Source organism: Paroedura picta, chromosome 11 (assembly GCF_049243985.1).
Source record: "Paroedura picta isolate Pp20150507F chromosome 11, Ppicta_v3.0, whole genome shotgun sequence".
Lineage (NCBI taxonomy): Eukaryota > Metazoa > Chordata > Lepidosauria > Squamata > Gekkonidae > Paroedura > Paroedura picta.
Window position 1 is genome coordinate 2,773,644 of NC_135379.1, and position 12,940 is coordinate 2,786,583.

Here is a 12,940-nt window from a genome sequence, read left to right on the forward strand (position 1 = left end):
AGATTTCTCCTCCTCCCGCAACAGGAATTAATCCGAAACAAGGCAAGGAGCAATCAAAACTGTGCGCTGCTAGAGCAGGCCTATGCTATCGTGTCTGCTCTCTCCAGGCGCGCGGAAAACAACCTCCATGTGTCGCTCATTGAGAATTATCCTGGGACCCTCGAAATCCTTGGGGAGCCCATCCGACAGGTAATGGAGGCCTCAGAGTTTGAGTCTGTGCAGTCATAAAGAGGAGTCTTGGGGCATCTTAATGAAACATTATTCCAGCATAACATTCTGTGGCGGGGGGGGGGGGGTAGAATGTCTTGTCAAGCCACGAATGACTGACACACGTGAATTCACTTTCTGGAAAGAGCCAGCTTGGTGTTGTGGTCAAGAGAATCCGCCTCTAATCTGGAGAGCCGGGCTCGATTCCCTGCTCCTCCACATGCAGCCAACTGGATGACCTTGGGCCTGTCTCAGTTCTCTTAGAGCCTTGTTGTTGGCCCTCTAGAGGAACTGGCTGGCCACTGGGTGGGACAAGAGGCTGGATTAGATGGACCCCTGGTCTGATCCAGCAGGGCTCTTCTCATCAGGGGAAGGCCTCAACCTCTGTGCCCTACTATTGGCCTTCCAGAGGAACTGGTTGGCCACTCTGTGAGACAGGATGTTGGACTAGATGGACCTCTGGTCTGATCTAGCAGGGCTCTTTTGATGCCCTTATCATGGGAAGACCTTGGCCTCCATGCCCTGTTGTTGGCCCTCCAGAGGAACTGGTTGGCCACTCTGTGAGACAGGATGCTGGACTAGATGACCACTAGTCTGACCCAGCAGGGATACAGCTCAGTAAGGAATGCCTTCCTTGAAGATCTGCATTATCCTGGAATGCTCCTAACATTTGCCACGGGCCGGAAACTTTGCCAACAGACTTCTCCTTGTCTTTTCAGGGGCAGTTCATAGTGTGGGAGGGGGCCCCTGGGTCCCGAATGGCCTGGAAGGGTCACAAGCGTCACGTCTTCCTCTTCAAGAACTACCTCTTGGTCTGCAAGCCCAAACGGGACACCAGGACCGACACTTACAGCTACAGCTTCAAGAACATGATGAAGGTTGGGTTGTTATTTGTCTCTCTCCTTACCTTCTCTCCCAGGCCAAACTGACACTTGTATGACTGCGGTACAAGTACGAATACCGACAAAACCTGGTGACTATCTTGCAACCGTTGGTCTAGAATGTATAGATGAATGTATCCAATCTGTAAACTGAGGGCACCTCAGAATAGCTGTGTGTTTGATGCTACGGGGGGCTTTTCAGAGGGATGTTTAACCTTTAACGCTCTCTCCTCCAGCTATCCAACATAGATGTAAATGACCTGGTTGAAGACGATGACCGGGCATTTGAAATCTGGCACGAGCGGGAAGACTCGGTCCGTAAATACGTGTTCCAAGCCCGGACCGTCGTCATCAAGAACTCTTGGGTGAAGGAAATCTGTGGTATCCAGCACCGCATCAGCCTGCCAGTGTGGGGTGAGTCTTGTCCGAGTTAAGAGAACTTGTCTCTAAGGCTCTTTGCAGTGTACCTCTTCTACACCACTTAACTTTCCCCTTCCACTTGTCCTTACTGTGGCTTCTTGCTCAAGAAGAACATGCTGTCAAGTTGCAGCCTGACTCATGTTGACCACTTGAGTGTTCCAGGCACAAGATGAGCAGTGTACCTCTTCTACACCGGTTAACTTTCCCCTTCCACTTGTCCTTACTGTGGCTTCTTGCTCAAGAAAGAAGAACATACTGTCAAGTTGCAGCCTGACTCATGTTGACCCTTTCCAAAGGGTGTTCCAGGCACAAGATGAGCAGACGTGGTTGGCCATTGCCTTCTTCCATGTAGCTACCGCAATCTTCTTAGGTGGTCTCCCAGCCAAGTAGTGATTACGGCCAACCTTCCCAAGCCCTGAACAGCTTGAGTGAAACTGGGCTTCCTGGGCTTCCTGGTGAACAACCGTTGATTTAAATCTGTTGGCTTTCAGATCCACCAGAGTTTGAGGAGGAACTGGCTGACTGTACAGCTGAACTTGGTGAAACGGTCAAGCTAGCCTGCCGTGTGACGGGAACTCCCAAGCCGGGTGTCATCTGGTATAAAGGTATTACCGATGTGGACGAAGTTCTGGACTCTCGGGCAGTCTCTGCATCCAAATATAAAGCAGTCAGTTTGTCGAGAGAAAGACAAAAGGGGCGAGGGGAACCCAACCTTGAACATCAAGCCAGGAACCCAAAAGCTGAGCAGCTAAAAATATAATACAACTGTAAATTACACTGTGCATGGAATTTTAGGATTAAAAGTGACATATAGAAGATATCATTTAAATATTCAGATACACAACAACAACTTGAAGTTGCACATCCAAAATCAGAGAATCACAATAATGGTGATTCTCTGATTATTGGACTTGCAACTTCATCTTGTCACTGTATTCATATTCATATTCATATACCGCCACTCTCAAATGTCTCGCGGAGGTTTACAAAATCAATAAAATACAGTAAGATCCCCTAAAATACCCCATTAAAACACATTGGAACTATAACATAGTAAAACAAGATGGCGGTCAATAAATATAAACCCATTCTCCATTCAGCATGGGTCAATCTCTCTCTACCTGGGAGTGAGAGACCTAGATGGCCTCAATTTATAGACCAGGGATTCCCAACAGGGGTGGGTCTGTGGCTAATTGGGGCCATCCAGGTAAGGGCAATTAACCACCCCATAGGGCTTTCGAGCCTACAGAAAAACAGAGGTGGTTTGCCATTGTCTCCCTCGTCACAACAGCCTTGGATTGCCCTGGGGACTGTCCATCCAAGTACTTACGAGGCCTGACCCGCTTGCCTTCTGAGATGTGAGGAGATCAGACTAGCTAGCTTGGGCTGTCCAGATCATGGCAAAATTATGTATCTATAAGTCATTGAATAAAAACATACATTCACCAGTAACAAAACCCAAGTTGGAGGCCAATGACAGTTATTGCAAAACTGGGTCATCCTGTTTTCTCTTGAAGATGGTAAACCAGTGGAGGTGGATCCTCATCACATTGTCATCGAAGATCCGGACGGCTCCTGCACTTTGATCCTTGACAATCTGACGGGTGTCGACTCAGGGCAGTATATGTGCTATGCTGCCAGCCCCGCGGGCAACGCCAGTACTCTGGGAAAGATCTTTGTTCAAGGTAACACACCTTGTGTTTCAAAGAGCTACTCGTAATATGCCTGTTGTATGGTGAGTGGAAATGTCCGGGTGTCACGTGCTGAGATAGGTCAGACAGCCCACTGAAGTCAGCCTCCAGGTAGGACCGTAGGATACCCTGGAATTACAACTCAGCTCCAGGCAATGGAGATCAGTTCCCCTGGAGAATAATGGCCACCTAGAAAGTGGACTCTGGCATTATACTCCTTGAAATTCCACCCCTTCTCAAATCTTTAGGCTCCACTCCCAACTTCTCCAGGTTTCCCCCAACCTAGAGCCAGTAATCCTACCATGAAGCTGCTGTTCCCCCACCCCAATCTACCATTTTCCTTTGTTTGGCCATAGGGTTAAAACAATAGTAGGAGATGACCTGTCAGTCTAGGTACAGAAGAAATTCAAGGAAACTGACAATGGCTAAACAGTTTCATTGGCCTAGGGCAGGGGTAGTCAACCTGTGGTCCTCCAGATGTCCATGGACTACAATTCCCAGGAGCCCCTGCCAGCGAATGCTGGCAGGGGCTCGTGGGAATTGTAGTCCATGGGCATCTGGAGGACCACAGGTTGACTACCCCTGCCCTAGGGTACAGATAGCCTGGTGGGACTTGTGTTTCTTCCGGATGCTTTCTGAGCAGCTGGTTGTATGCTTCTAGCTGCGGAACAAGGAACGTGGGAAACTGTTTTCCTGAATAAGCTCTTAATGGGTCTCTGCTTGCTGGAGTAGATGTCTGTTTTGGTTTTCAGCCATGTGGTTTCAGATATGCATGAGGCTTAATCTTGCTTTCCAGTTCCTCCTCGGTTTGTCAACAAGATTAAACATGCGTATTATGCTGATGGGGAAGATGCGCAATTTACATGCACCATTGAAGGAGCACCTTTTCCACAGATCAGGTGAGTTGTCCTGCCCTTATTTCATCACATTAAAACTATTTAATTATTTACTTAATTTGCAACCCCACCTCTCCCTCCCTTTCGGGCATAATTTGTAGCTGATGTGACTAATAATAATATCGTTATTTTAATTTCCTGCCTATCCTAGTGGCTCAGGGCAGGCTGCAATATATTTAAATCATCCATACTAAAATCCAGTATAAATATAAGTAAGAAGTAAGTATTAAAAACATTCTGTAATTTACATACAGCCTCATTTCAATAAAATGGAAGAAATGAAATATTGGTCTCCTTTCTTCCATTTGATCCTTACAACGTTTCTGTGAAGCAGTTTCAGAGGGTAGCCACAGTATTTTATAGTAGAACGGCCAGATTTGAGTCCAGTAGGACCTTGGAAATACTGATGAAGGTCACTGTCATGACCTTTGTCTCTTTGTGAAGCAAGATGAGCCACTGTCTGGCCTTTAACTGTTGCTGCCACCATCTTGGGTAAAAGCCATCTCCGTTCCCTCTCATGGATTTCACGAGGCTGATGCCACAAGACCATAAGAGAAGCCATCTTGGATCAGGTCAATGGCCCATCCAGTCCAACACTCTGTGTGACACAGTGGACAGAACCAAGATGTTATCAGGAGATCCACCAGCGGGGCCAAAATTCTGGAAGCCCTCCCACAGGCCAATGACCCATCCAACCCAACATTATGTGTCACCCAGTGGATAAAACCCTGGTGCCACCAGGAGGTCCAGAACTCCATAAGCCCTCCCTCAAGCACCAAGAATGGAGAACATCACTGCTGCAGACAGAGTGTTCCATCTATACCTTGTGGCTAAGAGCCACTCGTGGACCTCAGGTATCACTGTAGCACACCCAGCAGGTGGGTAAGAACCTGCTCTTGAAAGCTCTTACTCTGAAAACCTGTGCCCATGCCTCTCAGTATATGCACTAGCCATGAATTCCTCAGCTTAATTACTCATTGTGTAAGGAAGTATTTTATGTTCCTGTCCTGAATAGGGGTGTGCATTTTGAAGCTGTAAAAATACCTGGAAAATACCTTATCGATATTTTTCAGGTATAATTTCAGTTGGATCGAGGGGGCATTTTTCCAGCTACTGAACTATCTGATCAGAAAAATCTTAAAAAATATTCAGTATTTTTCAGGACTGATGGATCCCTTTAAATGCTGAGATCCCTTTAAGTGCCTAGGACTCAGTCCACTGTGTAGCTGTGAACTCGGTTCTTCTCCACACCAAGCCATGAAGGGTGAATCAACTGCCAATCTACTCTATTGGTTGCTCCCAAGTCTGTACCTTACAGGAGGGGGACAGCAGTTCTGTCATTCTACTTTCCCCGTCCTGTACAAGAAAGTCATTCCCACACGCTGATCCTTGCTGAAATATTCCACAGAGGACCCCCCTCCATTTTTCTCCTGTGGTCTTCCCCCAACAGGTGGTACAAAGACGGAAATTTGTTGACCGACCCAAATAAGCACCAGAGTTTCAGTGAGCAGAAGAGCGGCGTGATTGTCCTGGTGATAAAAAATGCCTGTAAGGACGACGTGGGCTTCTACGAATGTGAGGTGGGCAGGGATACTGTCAGATGTCGTGTTGTCAATTGTCTAATATGGCCAAGGAATCTTCTGCCCTCCTGGAACATCATCTATATGAATTTATTAATTGGGTTGCGAAAATTCGTGCATAGTCTGAAATGTTACTCTTGGCGAACAGGCTTGGCCCAAAGGCAAGAATCGGCTTAAACTAGGAACCTTTGCATGTTTTTAACAAACGTTCCACGCTTCTCTTTAGCTGGTGAACCGACTAGGGGCAGCAAAGAGTGGGGCTCAGCTTTACCACCAGAGCGCGGCTGCGTTGGCGCCAGAGAGGAGAGCGGATCAAGCCATTACAATTGAAGGTACGCCATTTTATCTCCTTCCAGAAGTGTCCTGTTCAGATCACTGCTAAAACCGACAAAGAAGAAGAGAGAGAAAAAAACTTAACCCCAAAGCATGAATTAAGAACCCAAAGGTTAAAGGAGTTGAAATGTAAAGGCCCTAAGGATTCATCTTCTACTCATAAAACATTAGAATTCTCAGTTATTCAAAAAATACATTTATTTTGTAAAATGACGAAAAGCGATTTCTAGGCCCAAGTGAAAACAGAATAAAATCATACAACATGCTAAAACGAGGACCACATGCTACCCTGACCCTTGGAATGTTGGCCAAATGGCTTTCTTCACCGGTCAAATAGACACATTACACAATGGGACCAGACTTTAAACCAATCAACAATTTCTAAAAGTTGGACCCAGTTGAAATTGCTTTAAAATCAATAACTGTGACTCAAGGCCGAGATGTAAGGTAGAAGCCCCTTTCTAAATAGACTTCTGCTCCAGTTGAGTACACATATTTAGAGTGGTAATTCTATTATGCACCTCCCTATCCTGATCTGGAGAAAAACAAATTTCAGATGCAGGACGGAGCCAGTAATATATACTAGGATGCTGTAGTATGCCTCGTATAATTGATGTTTTAACATTTTAAAACGCTTCTCCGTGGCTGTTTTGAAGAAGATTGAAGCCACCTGGCAATATGGTTATCTTTTTCTGGCTTCTCATCTAGCTCCGTTCTCAGGCCTTGGCTTCTTCCCGCGGTACAAAGTGATTGAGCACCTCTGCAATCCATGTTGCTTTCCTTAGCAAGGAATACATTTATATATCTGGGCTTTAAGTTTCTTGCTTACAGCCATAGCAAACAGAACTCAGAAGAACAGGGCAACGTAACATCCATTGCCCTATCCATGAGAGCCCACAAAATATCCATCGTACAACATAACACATAATTAACAAACATGAATCTTTGTAACAAAGGGCGAGGTTTAACAATGAGCTGCTGATCCTGTAATAGCACAGAAAGACCCAAAGCAAACAAGACAGCTGAGGGCTTTCAACACAGTTGCTTCACGTGGTGTCCTTGCTAAACATAAGTATCTTGCCACATTTTCTCAGGGTTTTGGTTAGACATTAAAAAGACTACATTCTGATTCTCTGAATGGTGTTTGCTGAGCAATGGGAAGGATATTTAAAACAGACCTAAGGGATATGTGGCTAGAATGCAGAGGTGGGTAAAGCTGCTTGATTATTTTTTATATTTTTGTATCCAAGGACCACCTTTGGGTCTCTGCTCACTTTGGGGAGCTCTGAGTTCAAGTCCAGTTCTTCCCGTTCCCTGCAACAAATATGGCCTTCCCTGTCTCTTATATACTGCCCTTCCCCAAGGCTCAGGGTGGTTCAAATGGAACAGGAACGATAATGACCCAAGAGATGTATCGCCCTTTCTCAGGAGCTACAGCCTGCTATCCCACGGGTAGGCCAGAAGGTCAAGGCTTGGGGCAGACGATTAAGTAACTTCAAGGCTGGTGGAGAAGCACCTGTGGACAGGTTGCACGTCTCAGGGGATCGATCGTCCTCTTCTGAGCCAGATATTCATCTCCGAATGCAGCTTGTTCCCTGAGAGATGTTCGGCTCCTTTTTCTCGAATTCTCGAATCTGAATTCAGGTTTCGAGCTCTTTCTTTGGAGACTGTTTACTTGTCATTAAGTTTCCAGTTCAAAGTGAGGAACCTTTGCTGCTCCCAGTGGCACAAGGAAGGCCTGGAGCCTGGGGGCACCGAGACACCCACTGGCAACTTAACTGGTGCCCAACCGATATTTTCAGAACGTGGATGGAGCCAGGTGCAGCCCTTGGCCTTGTGTGCTCCGGCACGGTTTGTCCGCTTTAGTGATCACCAAAGCCCGAGGCGGACAGCACTGTGGCGCAGAGGGCAGGGTGCCTGCACATGGGTACCTGCACCCCTCCCTTCCACACCACGGTGCTGGACTCCTTGGGCTTCGGTGATTGCCAAAGTGGCCGGACCATGCTGAAGCATGCAACCCTATTGCCTAGCATAGCTTCTGACAGGCCACTGACAGTGTTGGAAGTGTAAGGCAGGCTTTCTCAACCGGGGTTTCTTGAAGGTCCTGGAAGGGTTTCCCAAATGGGCGGAATTTCCTTAAGTTTTTATATATTTTAAAAATCATTACACTTTTATGGAGTGATACGACCATATATGGTCATGCCAACCCACCCACCCCTCATCCCAAAATGGCCAATGACGGGCCTGGAGGGGGTGGGAAGGGGAGGGGCCCCAGGTGGGCGTGTCCACAGCTCTGCTTCCCAACCCTGTTCTGCACGATCGCTCCACTTCTGAAGGATGTTTCAGGGGATTCTCAAGGATAAAAAGTTGGGAAAGGCTACTCTAACTGACGCTCTCAATATTCCATCCCTTTTGGAGTGAATTCAGTTGATCTCAAGTTGTCGTTCCATGTTATTTTCTTTGTGTGGGTTATTTTTTTCCAGCATATGTGGAGACCCCTCCCCCCCAAATAGGTGGGGGTACACGACTTTGTCTGTGGTCACTGTGTTGTGCCACTTTTGTCATCCATACAGTTTATGATTAGAAAAATGTTTGATTTGTTGCCCTAGTAACTATTTATTTTACGCAAACACTAAGGGCATATGTAGATTCCACAATAGCTAAGATGTTAAAAGATTTTTTTTTGAGATACTCTTATCAGCTTCCCTGTTCAGAATGGTTAATCTATGATCAATACTGTTGTTTACTTCAAAATAAATGAATTGGATGTCTCTTTTCAGAGAGACATGACCTAGTTTCCCAGCTCTAATGATTAAGATATCAAAAGACTTGGTTCAGAGTTTGTGTAAAATTCGGAAATGCATTTTTGGGAAATGTTCCCTATCCCTTATCAAAAATGCTACGGTTGAAATTAATTTGGAAGCTGCTTCCTCAAAGTACAGTCATTGCCAGCTTGTTACCGCAGAAATCTGTGAATCCATTCATTGTCTTGCCAAACCAAACTGGAAAAATGTACCGTGAAAATAACCTTTTCCTTCTCAAGGGGTTCGACAAGATTTCTAATAAAGTCTTCTGGAAACCACCTCCCCGTGCCACTCAGAGAGTTCTGCGAGTTTTATTTCCCTTCATGCACACCCGTCATATCTCCCTGCGTCGTGTGGCTAGCCGGCTTAACCTATTAACTGCCAAGAGGGCCTGGAGCACAGGGACGCTGTGCCTACCTTCTCCCTTAACAGCTTCCACCTACTCATCAGGAACTCCCGCTTTGCAAAGCTAAATGCCACTAAAACGCAACAATTTTGAAGCTGGTTTGAAAAGAGAATCACAAGCCAATGAAGTCTGTTCGTTTCTACAAGCTTGCGGTCATTCTGTCTGAAAAGAGGATGACTACCAGCCCGCTGTGGCTTGCAAGCTACGCCCTGTGGCTGCAGTCCATTAGAAACGTTCCCCAAAGGTGTTTAGCTCAGCAGAGGGCAGCTTTCTTACCTCCCTCCTGCTGCAGAAACCCCAGAGGCTCCCTTTTAGTAATGAAACCACACGATTCCCACAGAATACTCCTGTATTTGCAACCCCCCACCCCCCAAAGTATTCTGAATTCTGCTTCTCAGTGTATCTGGAAGGTGGATGGTTGCACGAGAAATTTGTGTATCCCTTGCAGGTATAGGAGTGAGTCTTAGAGTTGTCGACCGGCAGTGTCATCAAGCCGGGAAATCAGTGTTTGACGCTACCAGGCATTTGCTTTCAAAAACAGCAGGCATTTGGGGGGGGGGGGGCTGTACTATTTCATGCCACGGCTGCGCCAGGAAATGGTCCCACGTACCTGCTGTTATCTCCATGACATGTTGTTTGCATGGTTTTCACCAATGTGGCAAAACTCTGGGGGGCCATCTCTGGTCAGGAAAATAGCATGGGGGGGGGGGAAGGTGTTAATACTTATTACCTAGGATTGATCCGAATCAGGTAGAAGAAAACCTATTTGGGAGCCCTGGTCCAGGAACACCCAGCACCATGGTAGTTTTGGCCCTCAGATTTTTGCCAAGAGCAGATAGAGCTGATCTTTTCTATTACTGCTTACCATTGTACTGTCTTAAATTATCTGGTGGTAGAGTAGCCTTAGGCTGCGTGATCCACAAGCCAGTTAATCTCTCCTACTTACAAATCAATTGACTAACCAATCCATTGCACCCCTTACCCTCTAGGGACTGGACTGCCTTATCTTAATTCATCCTGTCTGTACTTCGCATACAGTCAAATCTATACTGGGGAGAAGAGAAGTCCCAAGAGTCCAAGCTCTGATTCCCAGAGCCAGGAGGCAACGTCAGGGGAAGGCCTCTGCCTCTGTGCCCTGCCACAGGCCCTCCAGAGAAAGTGGTTAGTCATTGTGTCAGGCAGGAGGCTGGACTAGATGGACCCCTGGTCTTACCCAGCAGGTCTCTTCTGACATTTTTATCAGGGGAAGGCCTCGGACTCAATGCCCTGTTCTTGGCCCTCCAGAAGAACAGCTTGGCCACTGTGTGAGACAGGAGGCTGGACAAGATGGACCACTGGTCTGATCCAGCAGGGCTCTTCTGAGGTTCCTTGATGGACCTCCAGAGGAACTGGTTGGCCACTGTGTGAGAGAGGATTATAGATTGGATGAGCCCCACATCTGATTCAGGAGGGCTGTTCTTGTTCATATGAACTGGGGCAAGAGAAGAGAAAGTCAAAGAAACAGAAGGTGCCATGAGCAATTATGCATAACCTGTTAACACCACCAGCCTAGGTGATCTGACAGGAGTCTGCCGTGAATTGCTGCAGTGTGTCATTAACACTCCGGATATTGGCCTCGATGCCAATGCACCACCGCCAGTTCTATTCATTTGTCGATCTGGGGGTCACTATTCTCCAGGGACACCAAGCGACCCCCAGGGACCCCCTAGCTGTAACACTGGAAATAACCACAGCAAGCAATGATGGGATGGTGTATGTTGTTGTTGTTGTTTTTTTTCTTTTACAGTCCTTTTTCTTTCTTGATTTTCTTAACAAGGTTGATGTAACCGTCTCGGCTTTGGCCTCTCTTTAACCCCATGCTGTTCCTACTGTTTTCTTTGTAGTCACTGAACAGGAGACTAAAGTGCCCAAGAAAACCATCATCATGTAAGTGCTGCCGTTGCTTCCTCCGCATGAACCGACTGGCCTTGTGAGTGTGTTTTCTCCCATCCCATCAGGCCTTTGTGGTATTCTTTTTGTGTGTGTGTTATGTGGAAAAAAAGAAAGAAGTAGGTTGCAGGTAACCGACAGGCCTGTCACCATTCCTCTTTTTAATTGCGACAGGATCCCCTCCGTAGCCATGGCTTCGGCCCGATCCTCGGACGCCCACAGGTTCATACCCGTCAGGAATAACAAAAGAGAAAGCTGCTGTTATCTTTGAACACCACAGCTTCAAAAGATGTGCAGATGCGTACTAACAAGGCTCTTAACCTGCTGCTCTTTCCTCCGCGGTTTTCCTCCCCTGCCGTTGATGTCACCGAGATACGGTTTTTCGGAGATATTGGTGAAGCTTAGCAACACGGCCTGGTTTTTGCTCCGGGAAAGTCAGGCCAGATTTTCAGGATGGGACAAATTGGCCGTGAAATGAGGCTCATGGCTTCTCTTCAAACCTTGCTGCTTTGCGCCCCGGGCCAACGATTGCTTCAGGCTGTTTTCAAAACAGCCTTCCTCTTCCTGGCTTTGTGATCCCAGCCCATCAGGGATCACGTTGTCGACCAAAAGTGAGGCCAGGCAGGTTGAGGTAGGTGTCCTTGTCCCCTTGTCAAGGGTATCGCTCACGTTGGCTTCACTGGCAGTCTTCAAGCAAAGGCTGGATGCACACTTTTCTTGGATGCTTTGGGATGCTTAGGGCTGATCCTGCATTGAGCAGGGGGTTGGACTAGATGGCCTCTATGGCCCCTTCCAACTCTAGGATTCTAGGAGTCTAGTTCAGCAGTGGAAGGGGCTGCCTGAGGAGGTGGTGAGCTCCCCCTCACTGGCAGTCTTCAAGCAAAGGTTGGATACACACTTTTCTTGGATGCTTTAGGATGCTTAGGGCTAATCCTGCGTTGAGCAGGGGGTTGGACTAGATGGCCTGTATGGCCCCTTCCAACTCTATGATTCTATGATTCTAGGGATGGATGGGGGCAGAAGGAAGCTGTCTTCCCCATTGCTGAGGGAGCCTGGCCTGCAGTCCCTTGGCTGGCGCTTTCCTTTTGCCTCGGCTGCCTCAGCAGTGAGCAGAGCCGCTCCCGCCCTGCGCAACCTGGCAGCGGTTTGTGGGAAGACAGCGGGGCCCCACAGGATGAGATGAAGTTCAAGCAGCGTTCAAGGTGGCGGCGTTAGGCATGAATCTTCCCCATCGTAGTCTTTACGAAACGCAAATTCCAGAGAGAATGCTTGCAGCTTGGCGAGAGGAGCTTCCGATAGGTCTCCTCTCCGTTGCTCTCCTTAACGCTGGGCATGTGAGTTACTTTTGCTGCCGTTGCTAACTGAGTTTGCAGCCTCGCTTGCTTGTTCCTGCACACAAACGACAGCTCACTAAGTAAAAACAGTTTAAATAATGGGAAGGGAGGGCGAAATTGCAACCAGATCACGGAGAGCTTCTTTATGGAGCTGAAACTCGATAATCCCTCTGGCTGTAAGCAGTAGAGCAGGGGTAGTCAACCTGCGGGCCTCCAGATGTCCATGGACTACAATTCCCATGAGCCCCTGCCAGCGAACGCTGGCAGGGGCTCATGGGAATTGTAGTCCATGGACATCTGGAGGACCACAGGTTGACTACCCCTGCAGTAGAGGACTTGTGTGGGGAGAAATCTTTGCAACACACTTGAAGCTGCCTTCGGCCAAATCAAATCCTTGGTCCATCCAGGTCAGAATTGTCTACTCAGACTGGCAGCTGCCGTCCAGGGTCTCAGGCGAAG

At 47.5% G+C, this 12,940-nt stretch overlaps 1 protein-coding gene across 7 annotated transcripts in view; it reads left to right on the top strand.

Moving 5' to 3' along the window:
- The window catches only part of OBSCN (obscurin, cytoskeletal calmodulin and titin-interacting RhoGEF), a 146,165-nt gene that overhangs the window by 97,416 nt on the left and 35,809 nt on the right, over positions 1–12,940 (top strand). For 6 of the 7 annotated variants that reach the window (XM_077304054.1, XM_077304057.1, XM_077304056.1 and 3 more), the window contains 8 exons: positions 25–189; positions 927–1,085; positions 1,325–1,502; positions 2,000–2,113; positions 3,026–3,193; positions 3,996–4,098; positions 5,546–5,675; positions 5,902–6,007. In XM_077304054.1, the coding sequence (XP_077160169.1) occupies positions 25–189; positions 927–1,085; positions 1,325–1,502; positions 2,000–2,113; positions 3,026–3,193; positions 3,996–4,098; positions 5,546–5,675; positions 5,902–6,007 (1,123 nt within the window). Of the gene's footprint in view, positions 1–24; positions 190–926; positions 1,086–1,324; positions 1,503–1,999; positions 2,114–3,025; positions 3,194–3,995; positions 4,099–5,545; positions 5,676–5,901; positions 6,008–11,101; positions 11,145–12,940 lie in introns of all 7 variants that reach the window. The other variant, XM_077304062.1, reaches the window with a different exon arrangement.